General features: G+C 42.5%; 2 protein-coding genes and 1 non-coding gene across 4 annotated transcripts in view; 2 read left to right on the forward strand and 1 right to left on the reverse strand.

The window, feature by feature from the left end:
• The window catches only part of LOC116047940 (thymidine phosphorylase), a 25,595-nt gene extending 21,827 nt beyond the window's left edge, over positions 1-3,768 (forward strand). For both annotated transcript variants that reach the window (XM_031296988.1, XM_031296989.1), the window contains one exon: positions 3,578-3,768. In XM_031296988.1, the coding sequence (XP_031152848.1) occupies positions 3,578-3,726 (149 nt within the window). In that variant the 3' untranslated portion in view covers positions 3,727-3,768. The remainder of the gene's footprint in view (positions 1-3,577) is intronic.
• Positions 3,769-9,307: 5,539 nt separating this feature from the next.
• On the reverse strand, positions 9,308-17,115 carry LOC118493950 (227 kDa spindle- and centromere-associated protein-like). The gene is made up of 2 exons (XM_035995919.1): positions 16,831-17,115; positions 9,308-11,409 (listed from the first exon to the last, which is right to left on the reverse strand). Exons 1-2 carry the CDS (start codon positions 16,939-16,941, stop codon positions 10,054-10,056), a joined length of 1,467 nt encoding a protein of 488 aa, XP_035851812.1. The 5' UTR covers positions 16,942-17,115; the 3' UTR covers positions 9,308-10,053.
• trnat-ugu lies at positions 15,177-15,245 on the forward strand. The gene has a single exon. It is a non-coding gene; the product is annotated as a tRNA-Thr (tRNA).
• Positions 17,116-17,809: the final 694 nt, after the last annotated feature.

The raw sequence follows: 17,809 nt of genomic DNA on the forward strand, positions 1-17,809 counted from the left end.
ATAGGACCTGAACAAATGGGGTTACGTTACCTTGCGTAAGCATGGACGCCTGGCCAATAGTAGTAATTGAAGGGCGGGTCTTGGCGTGGCTATAGTGGGATTCGAAATATTGCTTCCGGTTTATACTTGTATTTTGGGTTTCTAATAGAACATGTTTACATGCTTTAATGTTAAAAAAAAAAAAAACATTATTGTTTTTCATACTGTCTGCATGAATAAATCTCTTCACCCTCTGTCTGAAACGCTCCATTTTAGCGCCTGTCTCTTTAAGCCCATCTCCTGAAAAAGCCCTGATTGGTCAGCGTTTCCGGGTCTTCTGCTCTCTGAGTCTTTACATCGTCATTGCAGCCGGGAAATTATTTTAACCTAGAAAATTCCACCAGGCACGGATACGGCACGTTCCGATTTTGTTCCATCGTCCGTCGTGCGTCATACCACACCAGGAGTGTAACACGCAAAGCGTTTCTGGAGCTGGACACCCCTGCTGGAGCCCTTCCACTTCCTGCCCGGCCTGTTGGACGCCCCATGGCAGCGTCGAAAATACACCTGGCGCGTATTTTTAGCCGAGCGGACGGGATGCGTCGCGGCTGGTGACTCCGCCCGTATAATATAACACCAATAAGTTCCCAGATGGATATGCCGAGCAAATGCTAAACGATCCATCTGGGAACTTTCCGTTGGAGAACTTTTGGGAAGGGGCGAAAATATTAGTTAGCTGATTGGATAAACCATCTGTCTGTCACCCCCTATGTTGGTGATAGACGGGCCAAATCAACCAATCAGATCAAACTCTTGCCGAAACCAGTCGGGAAAAGAGCAAAAACATCTTTTCCTCCAAGAAAAGCCTCCAGTGCCGTGTTTTGCTCTTCTTTCAAAGAAGGAATACTTTCTAATTCGGATAAAACTTGCGCGATAGCTACGCTACGCTCATCTCATCCGTGGAAGCCGCCACGTTGTTTAGACTGAACAGTCGCTTCTCGTTCCGTCACACCTAAACCCGCCTCAAAACCAACGCTGAATTTTCTCTGTCTCAAGATGCCAGACTGATCTGCGAATGGAAAACTGGAGCTTGCGAGATCAGGACGGTCTCACGAGGCTAGCGATTACTGGCGCTGGCAGCAAATCTAGGGGTAACGGCACTGTAGCAGCAAGTTCTACTTATTGACCCTTTGCACGTGACGTCACGCTCCACTCGCGCGAATTATGAACGCCATGACGGACGGCGGAAGAGCTATATGCTGTAGATGGAAGGCAAGCTAAACTCGTACGTTTTCGTTCGTGTTTGTGTTCTCACATTCACAATGTGCAGAGTAATCCTCACCAACACAAGCATGTGTATGTATTGCCTTTCTGTTTCAAATGGAAATGAGTGATAAATAAAATGATCCTCAACCAGCTAGCTGCCGTGCTAACCAGCTAACAGGTCCAACCCGATGATGACCCACATAACTAGCTAACCGGTTATTCACTGACCTAGCTACATATCCAAAAAGAAAGCCGTTTCATTGATCATTTCACTTAACACACATACAAAAATATCGGTTAAATTAAAGATGACATGGCACGGAAACTAGCTTAAAAAACGAGTTAAATGCGGGTCTGCGGAGCTCCTACCCCGGCTAGCTGAAGCTAGCTGTGGACGGCTCGCTAGCTGCTGCCCATCGCGTCGAAATATCCACCGGTCAAATCTAAACATAGGCTACACAGCGAATATAATCACAGATAAGAAGATGGCTAGATGTTACAATTATGTGTGGTTACTACTGATCATAGACACTCCGTGATTTACTGCATGGATTAACGTGTGATAGATAATTAATGACTGCACTTCCAAGAGCTGGGATGTGTTCAGGCATCCATTAGCTAGGAAGTTGCATTGGCACACCCAGTGAACAACGGTACGGGTAGCCACGACCGACCATGTCCTCTAAAAACATGGGCTACGTGTTATATAAATCTTTACTTAAGGAGAATTCCGGTCAATTTTTACGTTAGTCTTGATCGCTATGCTACGCGAGTACTTTCGATAGAAAAAACCCCGACCCGAATCAGTGCAGGTAACACGGAGAAGCTGCAGCTACGTACTACAAGTGTCCACTGAGCTAAAACAGCAGTGGTCGGGGCCTTTGTGCCTCTTAACAGACACAAAATGCAATTAATATGTCTGTGCCACATGAACAGGGCCCTTACGTGTCAACAAGATGGGTTTTCAACTCAGACATTGTTTAAATTCACATAACCTGGTCCCTGTCTCGATCCTGCTGGTAGCTAGCTTGCCCTGCTAGCTGATAGCCGTTAGCTGCCGTCCGGTGAGTGCCGTCCAGCTACTACCACACTACGGTTTTTTTTTAGGGGGGGAACTTCAAGACGTGACATGACCTGTCCTCTGGAGGACATAGCCACACTACCGCCGCTCCGTGGATTATTATTGGGATGATTATTACAGAAGCCTGTCTGAATACACTCACCGGACGGCAGCTAGCAGCTAACGGCTATCAGCTAGCAGGGCAAGCTAGCTACCAGCAGGATCAAGACAGGGACCAGGGTAGGTGAATTTAAACAATGTCTGAGTTGAAAACTGTGATTTAATGAGGTCCGTGAAAACGGAGGGAGAACGAATTAAGGGTCGGTATCCAATCCTGCTATCTCCAACTTCTCCAAATACTGCTCTTTGTGAGCACCTACCAGATGCCCTACCTCGACCGATAACGGCACGACAACTTGTTGTTCAATAGAAGAAGCCATATAAAGCCACAAATACAGTTTATTTAGTGTTATGTACTTCAAACTGATTGAAACTATGAAAACCTTCCGCTCGTCCACTACTGTTTAGCCTGTGCTTCCGCCGTCCGTCATGGCGCCGTCATGTGGTCGTGTGACGTGTTTGCAAAGGGTCAATAGATAGTATAGTCATGACATCACAACCATACAAGAAGTCCTGAAGGTTCGACACAGCTTCTTATGCTGCGTTCCAGGCATCCCGTAACTCGTGTTTTCACAACCTTCTTCCCGTGAAAGTGCCCTGGATCGGCAGTCAAACTCGTAACTTACTACTCGTGAACTCGTACCAGATCGTTGTTCTCCCAGTTACAGTTTTTGACGTCTCACACACACACACACACATTAACAACAATGGCGACCCCTGTTGATGCTGTGCAGACGCCGCTGATTAACAGAGAGAATATAGACATAAATAGGCAACGTAAAGTAATTCCGCACATTGTAATCAAAACAATACACATACGATTGTGTGCTACTACAGGTTATGTTTATTAAATAAAGACCAAAACATGCAGCCGACTAAAAATCGCTAGTATCAGCTAGTGCTAGCTAACGTCAACGTTAAGTCGCCGCTAGCTAACGCTAGCTAGAAGGGTTTGGCCTGGAACGCTACCAAGTCGTGAGTCGTGACTTGAAGTCGTAACTTAAAATTAAAATTAAAAATTGTGTCTGGAACGCAACATTAATACGAACTGTGTGCATTTCTCTGTTTTGATACTTTCTCAGTACACTTTTTATAATAAAGGGAACTTTAAATTCGTGCATCGTGTGATGTTTGATTTGTGTGTATTTTCAGGCGCCTCCTGGCTGGAGCTCCATTATGAGGATCCGGCTCCGACTGCAGATCAGATCAGTCGACTGCAGAGCGCTCTGACTCTGGGAACACACACACAACAGAACACACCAACACACACTGTTGTAAAAGAATTATTGTTACCTCAGTAATGTAACTTTTTCTCACATAAAAACAAACCGCTGCAGGCTAGTGATTCATTAGTAAGTATCATCACTCCTTGGATACTGTTGCTAACCTAACCTGTCAATCTGTCACTCACACGGTACACAATACAGTTTACAACAGAGCTCAGCAGTCCCGCCCCTCCTCCGAGAGACCTTGAGTTCCGGAAGTTAATTTCCCATTCATTTCTCCCATTGACATCTGGGAAAATCCATATATAAAGAGTTTTAGACCGTGCCTTAGGCTAACCAGATGGGACGTGACTCATAAGCATACAGCGTATCATTTCGAGTAAAAGAACGAACAGAAAATCCCAAAAAAGTCAAAGGTACAAGACTGTGTACATATCGTCATCTCAGAGCGAAGGAACTACTCATCCCATAAACCACCACGCACCACTGAAGAAAGGAAGCTAACGTTAGTTTAGCTAACAGCTAATTCGGCTAACCGCTAGCTGAGACAGCGTGTAATAACTTTAAAAGACCCTCAAAATAAAACTGAAATTACCGTTAATATATATAACGGCTGTTACCTCAGCTGTAGACGGCTTTACCCAGTGATAAGTTTGAGTTAACGTTATTTTAGACTGAATCAAGCTGTCAGCTAGCGGTTAGCCGAATTAGCTGTTAGCTAAAATAACGTTAGCTTCCCGGTGGAGGCTAACGTCAGAAGCGTGTGTCGGTACACAATCCGTTCTGCACATGCACAAGATAATACTGTTTTACCGAGGATACGACCTGCACGTTCTGTTCCACGCTAGCCTATGGCTAGCCTCCACCGGGAAGCTAACGTTAGTTTAGCTAACAGCTAATTCGGCTAACCGCTAGCTGACAGCTAGATTCAGTCTAAAATAACGTTAACTCAAACGTAATGGGAAAAGCAGCTACAGCTAAATTAAGACTTCACAGTAATAACAATAAAGACAAGTATTGAGTGATTGTATTTTAAATGAGCACAAGTAAAGTAGAACTGACGTAACAGCTGTAATATATGTTAGCTGTTTGTTATATATGTCAACGTTTATTTTCAAGTTTTATTTTGAGGGTCTTTTAAAGTTATTACATGCTGTCTCAGCTAGCAGTTAGCCGAATTAGCTGTTAGCTAAACTAACGTTAGCTTGCCTGTGGAGGCTAACGACAGACCACTACAATCAGCTAGCGGTTAGCCGAATTAGCTGTTAGCTAAACTAACGTTAGCTTGGCTGTCGACCGGAAGCGTGGAACAGATCGTGCAGTGTCGTAAATCCTCGTACAGCCGCACATGCGCGAACATTTTGCGCATGTGCAGAACGGATCGTGCAGGCAGAACGGATCGTGTACCAACAGCGTGGAACAGATCATGATTCGTGCAGTGTCGTAAATCCTCGTGACGGATCGTGCAGGCAGCTCCCCCTCCTCCCCCCTCCTCACCAGCATGAGTTCCACCAATCAGAGGCATCACTGTGGGATTGTGGGATTGTTCAGGATTGTGGGTAATGAAGTACTTATCCAAGACATCGCAAATAAAAGACATTTATCTCAAAACAAGGGTAGTGCCCCATGATTTTTGGTGTCTATATGAGCATATACAATCGCTTAGTCATGTCTGCAAGCTGGTTTTAAGTCTACCATTGACGGTTACGATTTTATGGCTTATACTCCAATTTGTCAATGGAGAAATTGCATTGTATTTTTACTTCCGGAACCCGCTGTGGGCAGGACTGTTGAGCTCTATAGAGCTTAACCCATTCCGAGACTGTTCTGCTCTATAGAGCTCAACAGTGACCGCCCCCTTTTTGAACGTCTCTGGCTCCGGAAGTGTTATTCCCCGTTCAATATCGTCACTGACATTTTATTAAACGCTGATATAAAGAGTTGTAAGCCTGGAACCGAGCCAACCAGCTACAAGATGAATCGTGACCATCAAACAATTGATTCCGCACAAAATAACATTTTGAAAACGGCAAAGGTACAACAAGACTCGTCACCAACTCAGTACCCGACCAAATGTCTCCCATTCTGTTCCTGAGCTATGATATCGAATAACATGATGATGTCATAGTCACTGTTTTTTTTTAGGATTTTATCCTACTAGAGTGTTCAAAACGTGCCTCTTTAGAACGGGCCAATTGCTCCTTTGAACCATTGTACCCTAAAATAGTTTACAGAAGAAACCAGCGCAAGATAGCGACGTCCAAAATGTAAACTCGAGGCTTTAAAACGGCAGTCCACAAACCAATGAGTGACTCACTGCTGCTACGTCAACTCTTTATAAACTCTCGGAATGGGTTAAATTTTCTGCATTTTTCACATCCGTAGCAAAACATTTTGATGTGTTTTGACAAAGAGAAGGTATGAGCCAATCCAGAAATGCAGCACAGAAAGATGCTGGCAGAGTGATAGTCTGTCAACAGGTGAGATGGAGTAGGCTAATGATGATGATGATGAGAATGGAAGAGGGGAATATGAGAATGCAGACAGAAAAAGAAGAGCAACAGTGTAGTGATGGAGACAGAGAGGACAGCACACCTCCTTCAGGTAGCCGCGGTGCCAAACGCAAGAAGACGCAGGTAGAGAAGACATGAAGAGAGGACAGGCAGAGAGGACAGGCAGGGAAGACAGGCAGGGAGGACAGGCAGAGAGGACAGAGGACAGGCAGGGAGGACATACAGGGAGGACAGGCAGGGAGGACAGACAGGGAGGACAGGCAGAGAGGACAGGCAGGGAGGACAGGCAGGGAGGACATGCAGAGAGGACAGGCAGGGAGGACAGGCAGGGAGGACATGCAGGGAGGACAGGCAGAGAGGACAGGCAGGGAGGACATGCAGAGAGGACAGGCAGGGAGGACAGGCAGGGAGGACAGGCAGGGAGGACATGCAGAGAAGACAGGCAGGGAGGACAGGCAGAAAGGACATGCAGGGAGGACAGGCAGAAAGGACATGCAGGGAGGACAGGCAGAGAAGACAGGCAGAGAGGACATGCAGAGAGGACATGCAGAGAAGACAGGCAGAGAGGACATGCAGAGAGGACATGCAGAGAGGAAAGGCAGGGAGGACAGGCAGGGAGGACAGGCAGAGAAGACAGGCAGAGAGGACATGCAGAGAGGACATGCAGAGAGGACAGGCAGAGAGGACAGGCAGAGAAGACAGGCAGAGAGAGGTAACTGTCAACGGAGAGAAGCGAGGGATGAAAGGAGGGAGAAGGAGAGAGAGACAGAGCGACAGCAGCGTCACATTTTAGCAAAATTTTTCGCAACAGATTCATTAATACGCATCAGACTCAGTGTGTAATGTTTATGTGCGTGACGAATTTTTAGGATGAGAGATACGATAAAACGCAGACGAAAATTTCAGACTCAGTGTGCAAGGACCTTAACGCTAGCTAGCTAGCTTTGCAGAACACTGAACAAAACATTTCTAGTTGACCAAAATGTTCCAGTTAACTTTGATAAAGTGAAAACACAGTGAGAGGGTCAAGATGAAAACACGGACAACACCCAAAAACAAGTCCAGGTATATTTTAATGTCCAGTGTTAAAGCATGGTTAGCATCGCTAAGCCTCGGTCATGATTGACAGGTCCTAAAGCATCCCCTGTCCAACATGGCATCATGACTTTGCGTAAACATACACGCCACTTTCCTAAAGCCAAATGGCGTGTTATCTGTACGCATTTTCAGCTATCCACGTGTATGTCTACGCTGTATACAGCGGACGTAAACATACACACCACGTGGCAACGCATTACCAATTAAATTTCGGTAATATTATACTCGTTACAGTCTCAGTAACGCGAGTTACAACGCATTTTAACGCAACATTTAGTGGTGCATTGTTTTTTTTAAGAATTCACCAACACAAAAACAAAAAAAAGCCGTATTATTTTCCTGTCGCTGTATTCAATGGTTGAGATGACTGCAGAGACAGATACATTTGCGATATGGACATTTTCAGGAGTTATTACGCTGCGTTGGAGTGAGCTGTCCTGTTTCTGTTCCCGTGGTCAGAACCAGAGACGGTACGGACAGCATGTATGTCCCAACAGGTGACGGTACGGACAGCATGTATGTCCCAACAGGTGACGGTACGGACAGCATGTATGTCCCAACAGGTGACGGTACGTCAGCGGCTGACGGATATAAACATGTCAGGAATTAATGTTGAGGCTTGCTAACACGTAAATATCATTGCATTTTATCAGCCGTGGAGAGTAACTCTGCCTGTAGTGGAATGGCTTCGAATGACGACTAAAAGCGCTTGTCTTTTACTGTGACCATTTACTGTTCAATATGTTGCAGTTTTACAAACAAAGTGAACAACTTGAGCCTGACGGACATGTTGCTTCTCAGTAAGCTAGCAAGAGTAGCTACACAACAGACAACTTCCGTGTAGCCTACTTCAAAATAAAAGCACTTCCTGTGACGGTTCGCAGTAAAACTAAATTACTGTTAAATAAGGTTGTGTAGGCTACCTTTTCACAAATCAGCTGTAAATCAAGTACTGTAAATAATGTTAATAGTGAGTTTTAATCACCCTATAATTGAACATTTCCTTTAGAGTGTTTTAACCTAAACAACATGAATTTCTTATTCAAGTGCTATAAACAAACATTTTACAACAATGTTGTACTTTTAATTGAGTATTTTCATTTTCTCCTACTTGCCTATTATATATTTTACTTATCTATTTTTTATAACTTTAGTTACTTTGCATATTTATATTGATTATGCAAAATATGAATAATCTATGATGTATTAAAGTAGATAAATAGTTCAAATTCACAAGCTAGCTGCCAAATCAAACTTCCCTTGTTATTTTGGTGAAAGTAACTCAAAAGTAATGCAAAAGTAGTGTAACGCATTACAATTCAGAGACAGTAATATTGTAATATAACTAATTACTCTCAAATGACAGTAACTAGTAATCTATAATGTATTACATTTTGGAAGTAACTTGCCCAACACTGCATACTATAATATGAATTTTATTACTTTTTTCAACATACTATACTATGACTTTTTAGTGAATATTTTCGACGTACGATACTATGACTTTTTTCGACATACTATACCATGGCTTTTTTGACTACTATCGTATTACTTTTTATGACTTTTTCCACATACTATCCTGTGACTTTTTAGTGAATATTTTCGACATGCTGTACTATACTATAACTTTTTGTGAATATTTTGGACATACTATACTATGACTTTTTGTGAATATTTTGGACATACTATACTATGACTTTTTTTAAAACTTTTTTCAGCTTACTGTACTATGACTTTTTTTTTTTTTTAAACATACTATACTATTACTTTTTTTAAACCTTTTTTCATCATACTTTCTGGTACGCTGCTGCCACTGCTGAAGACAAGAGCAGACTGCAGAGCATCATCCCCTCTGCTGAGAAGTTGATTTGCTGCTATCTGCCGTCTCTCCAGGATCTGGACGCCTCCAGGACACTGAGGCGAGCAGGAAAGAGTCTGGCTGATCCCTCTCACCCTGGAAACACTATGTTTGAATCTCTCCCCTCTGGCAGGAGGTGTCCATCAGAAACCTCCTCCTTACACTCGCTCCATAGCTCAGGGGTTAGAGCACTGGTCTTGTAAACCAGGGTGAGTTCAAATCTCACTGGGGCCTAATCACTTCTTTGAATTTGCCCTTGGGTATTATTAAAGTATCTATCCATCTATCTGTCACTACACTTTGCATGTACAATCATCTGCACGTTGCACAAAGTGCTCAAACTACTTACGCAGCCATTTCCTATATTTTGTTTACTGTTTTTGTGTATATTGTATTTTTTTATTTAGAAAAGACGTATGCATACCTCTTTGAAGGTTTCAAATATTTAAATCATACATGAGGTATCACAGATACAGGAAATACAAGAACAGATATTGAGCTGAAGTTGTTCATTTTATTTGAAATTGATAGTAATTATCACAATTACTGTCATTTTATTTGAAATTGATTGTAATTATCACAATTACTGTCACAATTGATTTGGTGTGTGGGAGAAAACCGAAGCATTCGGCGTAACCTCTCACGGATCCACCATGTGGCCCTGACATGCTGCACCACGCCATCACCGCGGGTGTTAACAGGTTAAGGGGAGTTTTAGCAGTCAACTTTTGGGAGATCACTGATCGCTGAATGGGTGGGGATGGCGCAGTGGATAAGACACGTGCCTTTGGTGTAGGAGACCTGGGTTCGTATCCCACTGTGATACATCAACCAACGTGTCCCTGAGCAAGACACTTAACCCCTAGTTGCTCCAGAGGCGTGTGACCTCTGACGTATATAGCAATTGTAAGTCGCTTTGGATAAAAGCGTCAGCTAAATGACGTGTAATGTAATGTAATGTAATGAATGATACGGCCTCACGTGAATGACACCGTCCATGTATTGATGTGTCTGCGTAGATGATGATATCGTGGTATCTGCACAGGAATGCACAGATGATACGATTCTGTCATCAGGGAGGACCGGTGGCTGGCTGTCACCTGTGAGAAGAGATGATGGTTCGACATTGATGTTTTTTCGTAGCACTTTCTTATTTATCCAGGACATTATTTTCTGCAGTGGCGGCTTTTTTGCCTTTTCAAGAAGCCGTTTTGTTTCTTTGAGTTCTTTTGTTATGTTGTGCTGCTCCATCGTCTTCTTGTTGATTATATAAGTTAAGGCTCTGTGTTCCTGCTCTCTTCTCTTAAAATTCAATTCTTGGTAATGTTTCAAGGCTTCGAGGCGCTTTCTGTAATGGCTGATTGTTACGTCACTATCAGGAACCGCTTTTATAAGATAAGCCTCAGTGTTTTCATCCATCTGTACTTGGGTGTCATTGTCGATGTAACGTCTTTTGACCTCAATGATATTCTGTACACATTCCGTGGGGTCCGAGGTATAATCAATGCATTCCTGCAGATCGGTCTTGAACTGCGTGATATAGCTGCTCATGTTTTTCTCTATCTCATTAATCAGGTCTGCATCACAGTGTTTGAGATGTGTGACGGTTGCATCCAGGTTGGCGTTCTCTCGGTTGGCCTTCTTCAGCTCCTTTCTCGTTTTTTTGAGCTCAGCCTGTGTCGTCAAATCTTCCTTGACGGATTTGAGTATGCCTTTCAACCCGTTTACTTCATCACGTAGAACAGCGTTGTTTTCCTTTTCTTTAGCCCCATCCTGTTGTAATTGTTTATTGTCCCTCACTAAACAAGATATCTCCAGATTTCTGTTTTCAATTACATTTTGTTTGTCTTTGACCGCATTCTCTAATGCCGAAACCTTTCCGGTAAGATCTTTCTTCTTCTTCTTCAGCTTTTCAATAATCATCTCCAGTTCTTTGCGCTCCATTAATTCTTCCATTTGTGTTTCATCCTTTATCTTATTTTCTGTAGCAATGAGATTGTCTCTTTCTCCTAGCTGTTTTTTCAAGTTCTCCACTACCTTTTTGTTTTCCATGTCCATTCGGGGTAGTGTAGCTCTGAGTTCTTCCAACTCGGCCGCTAGTTTTTCTTTCTGCTCCTCGACGATCAGTAGCTCTTCTCTGTGCTTGGCCTTCTCCTCCGCCATCTTCTTGTCTTCGTATTCTCTGAATCTCTGAACTAACTCCAAAAAGTTAGCCTGAGTACAGGTAAAGCTCTCAACGCTAAATGTTTCATCTTGGCTTAGCTGGAGTTGGGTTTTCAGCTCTTTCACCTCCTCTTGGTCAGTTTTCACCTTTTTCGCGAGAGCCATGACTTCCATTTGCGAAACGTTAGACCTAGCTATTTTATTATGGTTAAACTTTTGCTTTTGCACTTTGAACATGAACTTCTTCTTAAAGTTATGTCGAAAAGTGTACAAGAACAGAACTTGAGCAGTCAATAAAAACACTGTTGCATCAAAATGGTCTCGTCTGTGCTTGTGATCTGTGCTGAAAGGTTAACCAACTGTTTCCTCCTAACACTGAAACTGAAGATATCAACGGACCTTTGTGACATCATCCATCAAAGGAACAGTCATCAAAGGATTATAAGCATAAGGGAAATTCTAACATTCCAACACAAATTTCGAAAGTAAACAATTCTGTGTGTGTGTGTGTGTGTGTGTGTGTGTTTTAACATTCCAACAATGTTAACCCTTGTGTTGAAGCTGTGGAACAATATTCTGTGAGGGAGGGGGGAGAAAGGAAAAGGGGGAAGAAAAAAGCAAAAAAGAAAAGAGAAAAAGGAAAGAATTGAAGGCATGAAGGTATTTTAGCCCCCCATGAACACTTAAAGAATTTTTTTTGATGTTTTTAAATTGTTTGGGCAAGCTGCGGGTGGGATTCGAACCGTCAAACTGTGGAACTTAATGTCTACCACCAGTCTAGACGTTGTACTGCCCTCTACCGTTTGTTAAAATGAACAGTTATTTTGTATTTTGTTATATAGTCCAATACAGGGCAGATATTCCATCAGTTTCTTTATTTTAGTCCAGTTTTCCAGGTTAAAAACAGTTTATTGCCTTATTTGGGCTGGGCTGGGGTGTAAATACAATAAATAATAAATGCAAATAAATCATTCTTGTGAATGCGGCTGACATGCTCGCGCGACGCATCCAGTGTGTAACCGGCCTAAGTTTCTCAAGCTTCAAGTTGTCGAGCGCTTCTTTAATCCAACGGTCGTGTGTGGGAGAGCCTCCACTTGAGCAAGATCAACCTCCGGGATAGCAGGGATGTAAACGCCAGGGCCCGCCTCCCTCAACAGGGAGGTCAGCGTCAGGGGAAATGCCAAAAATGGCTGACAAAGGATTAGGTGGGATAATGTGATCATATGCCCTGCTCATCGTGTCAAAATGCACATCCAGAAAGTTGTTAATTTAGGGCAAGACCAGAACATATGAGTATGGTTGGCAGGAGACTGGTTACACCTGTTGCAGGCGTCCCGGACAGTGGAGTATATTTTAGACAATTTTGCGTCTGTGTAGTGGACTTTATGAACAACATTGCATTGGATTAAGCATTGCATTGGTATTTTGTTTTTACGTGTTAAAATTGGCAATTGTTGCCTAGAAATGAGAAGCTGCTTTTGTCTCCGGCTGTTTTAAATTCAAGAACCGTTGTTTTAAAAAAATCACTAACTCAGCCATCTTTATTGTAAACTGTTTTATGTAGCATAGTTCTCTGCTGTAGTCATTTTTTGGGATGTCCTGGTTCCCTCACACTGACCCTGACCTTGTTGCCCGGGCGACGGTTTAGCCGGTATGACTCTGGCTATGATGCATGACTATGGTTTTGCTCATAGTTGAGGACATGCTATGCTATGACTATTTTTTCGACATACTATTGACCCTTTGCACGTGACGTCACGCTCCACTCGCGCGTATTATGAACGCCATGACGGACGGCGGAAGAGCTATATGCTGTAGATGGAAGGCAAGCTAAACTCGTACGTTTTCGTTCGTGTTTGTGTTCTCACATTCACAATGTGCAGAGTAATCCTCACCAACACAAGCATGTGTATGTATTGCCTTTCTGTTTCAAATGGAAATGAGTGATAAATAAAATGATCCTCAACCAGCTAGCTGCCGTGCTAACCAGCTAACAGGTCCAACCCGATGATGACCCACATAACTAGCTAACCGGTTATTCACTGACCTAGCTACATATCCAAAAAGAAAGCCGTTTCATTGATCATTTAACTTAACACACATACAAAAACTATTGATTAAATTAAAGATGACATGGCACGAAAACTAGCTTCAAAAATGAGTTAAATGCGGATCTGCGGAGCTCCTACCCCGGCTAGCTGACGAGCTAGCTGCAGTTAGCTTCGGACGGCTCGCTAGCTGCTGCCCATCGCGTCGTAATATCCACCGGTCAAATCTAAACATAGGCTACGCAGCGAATATAATCACAGATAAGAAGATGATTAGATGTTACAGTTATGTGTGGTTACTACTGATCATAGACACTCCGTGATTTACTGCATGGATTAACGTGTGATAGATAATTAATGACTGCACTTCCAAGAGCTGGGATGTGTTCAGGCATCTGTCGGTACACGATCCGTTCTGATACGTTCCGTTCGAGCATGCGCGGTTGTATGAGGATTTACGACACTGCACGATCTGTTCCACGCTTCCGGTTGACAGCCAAGCTAACGTTAGTTTAGCTAACAGCTAATTCGGCTAACAGCTAGCTGACAGCTAAAACTTGAAAATAAACGTTGACATATATAACAAACAGCTAACATATATAACAGCTGTTATGTCAGTTCTACTTTACTTGTGCTCATTTAAAATACAATCACTCAATACTTGTCTTTATTGTTATTACTGTGAAGTCTTAATTTAGCTGTAGCCTGCTTTTCCCATTACGTTTGAGTTAACGTTATTTTAGACTGAATCTAGCTGTCAGCTAGCAGTTAGCCGAATTAGCTGTTAGCTAAACTAACGTTAGCTTCCCGGTGGAGGCTAGCCATAGGCTAGCGTGGAACAGATCGTGCAGGTCGTATGGATACGTAAAACAGTATTATCTTGCGCATGTGCAGAACGGATCGTGCAGGCAAAACGGATCGTGTACCGACAGCATCCATTAGCTAGGAAGTTGCAGTGGCACATCCAGTGAACAACGGTATGGGTAGCCACGACCGACCATGTCCTCTAAATACATGGGCTACGTGTTATATAATTCTTTACTTAAAGGAGAATTCCGGTCAATTTTTACGTTAGTCTTGATCGCTATGCTACTTTTTCAACATACTGAGTTTTTATGACTACTGTGACTTTTTATGACTTTCTCAACATACTATTCTATGACGTTCTTTTCACTTCTGACTTTTTTCTATGACTTTTTTCGACATACTATACTATTACTTTTTACTTTTTCCACATACTATCCTGTGACTATTTTCATGACTTTTTTTCGACATACTATACTATTACTTTTTGTGAATATTTTGGACATACTATACTATGACTTTTTGATGACTTTTTCAACATACTATACTATGACTTTTTGGTACTTTTTTCGACATACTATACTATGACTTTTTTAACATACTATACTATGACTTTTTTATGACTTTTTCAACATACTATATACCTTTTTTGACTTTTTTTGACATACCATACAATGACTTTTTTATGACTTTTTCAACATACTATACTATGACTTTTTTTTTAACTTTTTTCAGCTTACTGTACTATGACTTTTTTTTTTTTTTTAAACATACTATACTATTACTTTTTTTAAACCTTTTTTCATCATACTTTCTGGTACGCTGCTGCCACCGCTGAAGACAAGAGCAGACTGCAGAGCATCATCCCCTCTGCTGAGAAGTTGATTTGCTGCTATCTGCCGTCTCTCCAGGATCTGGACGCCTCCAGGACACTGAGGCGAGCAGGAAAGAGTCTGGCTGATCCCTCTCACCCTGGAAACACTATGTTTGAATCTCTCCCCTCTGGCAGGAGGTGTCCATCAGAAACCTCCTCCTTACACTGGCTCCATAGCTCAGGGGTTAGAGCACTGGTCTTGTAAACCAGGGTGAGTTCAAATCTCACTGGGGCCTAATCACTTCTTTGAATTTGCCCTTGGGTATTATTAAAGTATCTATCCATCTATCTGTCACTACACTTTGCATGTACAATCATCTGCACGTTGCACAGAGTGCTCAAACTACTTACGCAGCCATTACCTATATTTTGTTTACTGTTTTTGTGTATATTGTATTTTTTTATTTAGAAAAGACGTATGCATACCTCTTTGAAGGTTTCAAATATTTAAATCATACATGAGGTATCACAGATACAGGAAATACAAGAACAGATATTGAGCTGAAGTTGTTCATTTTATTTGAAATTGATAGTAATTATCACAATTACTGTCATTTTATTTGAAATTGATTGTAATTATCACAATTACTGTCATTTTATTTGAAATTGATTGTAATTATCACAATTACTGTCACAATTGATTTGGTGTGTGGGAGAAAACCGAAGCATTCGGCGTAACCTCTCACGGATCCACCATGTGGCCCTGACATGCTGCACCACGCCATCACCGCGGGTGTTAACAGGTTAAGGGGAGTTTTAGCAGTCAACTTTTGGGAGATCACTGATCCCTGAATGATACGGCCTCACGTGAATGACACCGTCCATGTATTGATGTGTCTGCGTAGATGATGATATCGTGACATCTGCACAGGAATGCACAGATGATACGATTCTGTCATCAGGGAAGTCCAGATCTGCACAGGAATGCACAGATGACACGACACTGTGAATGACACTGTCCATGTATTCATGCGTAGATGATGATATTGTGGCATTTGTACAGGAAAGCACTGATGACGCGATTCTGTCATCAGGGAGGACCAGATCTGCACAGGAATGCACAGATGACACGATACTGTGAATGACACTGTCCATGTATTCATGCGTAGATGATGATATTGTGGCATTTGTACAGGAAAGCACTGATGACACGATTCTGTCATCAGGGAGGACCGGTGGCTGGCTGTCACCTGTGAGAAGAGATGATGGTTCGACATTGATGTTTTTTCGTAGCACTTTCTTATTTATCCAGGACATTATTTTCTGCAGTGGCGGCTTTTTTGCCTTTTCAAGAAGCCGTTTTGTTTCTTTGAGTTCTTTTGTTATGTTGTGCTGCTCCATCGTCTTCTTGTTGATTATATAAGTTAAGGCTCTGTGTTCCTGCTCTCTTCTCTTAAAATTCAATTCTTCGTAATGTTTCAAGGCTTCGAGGCGCTTTCTGTAATGGCTGATTGTTACGTCACTATCAGGAACCGCTTTTATAAGATAAGCCTCAGTGTTTTCATCCATCTGTACTTGGGTGTCATTGTCGATGTAACGTCTTTTGACCTCAATGATATTCTGTACCCATTCCGTGGGGTCCAAGGTATAATCAATGCATTCCTGCAGATCGGTCTTGAACTGTGTGATATAGCTGCTCATGCTGCTGTTTTTCTCTCTCTCCTTAATCAGGTCTGCATCACAGTGTTTGAGATGTGTGATGGTTGCATCCAGGTTGGCGTTCTCTCGGTTGGCCTTCTTCAGCTCCTTTCTCGTTTTTTTGAGCTCAGCCTGTGTCGATTTGAGTATGCCTTTCAACTTGTTTACTTCATCACGTTTCACCTCCTCTTGGTCAGTTTTCACCTTTTTCGCGAGAGCCATGACTTCCATTTGCGAAACGTTAGACCTAGCTATTTTATTATGGTTAAACTTTTGCTTTTGCACTTTGAACATTAACTTCTTCTTAAAGTTATGTCGAAAAGTGTACAAGAACAGAACTTGAGCAGTCAATAAAAACACTGTTGCATCAAAATGGTCTCGTCTGTGCTTGTGATCTGTGCTGAAAGGTTAACCAACTGTTTCCTCCTAACACTGAAACTGAAGATATCAACGGACCTTTGTGACATCATCCATCAAAGGAACAGTCATCAAAGGATTATAAGCATAAGGGAAATTCTAACATTCCAACACAAATTTCAAAAGTAAACAATTCTGTGTGTGTGTGTGTGTGTGTGTGTGTGTGTGTGTGTGTGTGTGTGTGTGTGTGAGAGAGTGAGTGTGTGTGTGTGTGTGTGTGTGTGTCTGTGTGTGTGTGTGTGTGTGTGTGTGTGTGTGTGTGTGTGTGTGTGTGTGTGTGTGTGTGTGAGTGTGTGTGTGTGTGTGTGTGAGTGTGTGTGTGTGTGTGTGTGTGTGTGTGTGTGTCTCTGTCTGTGTGTGTGTGTGTGTCTCTGTCTGTGTGTGTGAGAGTGAGTGTGTGTGTGTGTGTCTCTCTCTGTGTGTGTGTGTGTGTGTGTGTGTGTGTGTGTCTGAGTGAGTGAGTGAGTGAGTGAGTGAGTGTGTGTGTGTGTGTGTGTGTTTTAACATTCCAACAATGTTAACCCTTGTGTTGAAGCTGTGGAACAATATTCTGTCAGGGAGGGGGGAGAAAAAAACAAAGAAGAAAAAGGAAAGAATTGAAGGCATGAAGGTATTTTAGCCCCCCATGAACACTTAAAGAATTTTTTTTGATGTTTTTAAATTGTTTGGGCAAGCCGCGGGTGGGATTCGAACCGTCAAACTGTGGAACTTAATGTCTACCACCAGTCTAGACGTTGTACTGCCC

The sequence above is a fragment of the Sander lucioperca genome, chromosome 20 (genome assembly GCF_008315115.2).
Source record: "Sander lucioperca isolate FBNREF2018 chromosome 20, SLUC_FBN_1.2, whole genome shotgun sequence".
Classification (NCBI taxonomy): Eukaryota; Metazoa; Chordata; class Actinopteri; order Perciformes; family Percidae; genus Sander; species Sander lucioperca.

What these genes read in the sequence shown, in the direction of transcription:
- LOC118493950 (XM_035995919.1), bottom strand. Translation starts at nt 16,941, where the DNA reads ATGTTCAAAGTGCAAAAGCAAAAGTTTAACCATAATAAAATAGCTAGG. An exon ending in TGAAAACTGACCAAGAGGAG is followed by an intron (nt 11,410 to 16,830) that starts GTGAAACGTGAT and finishes GACCAAGAGGAG; the next exon opens with GTGAAAGAGCTGAAAACCCA.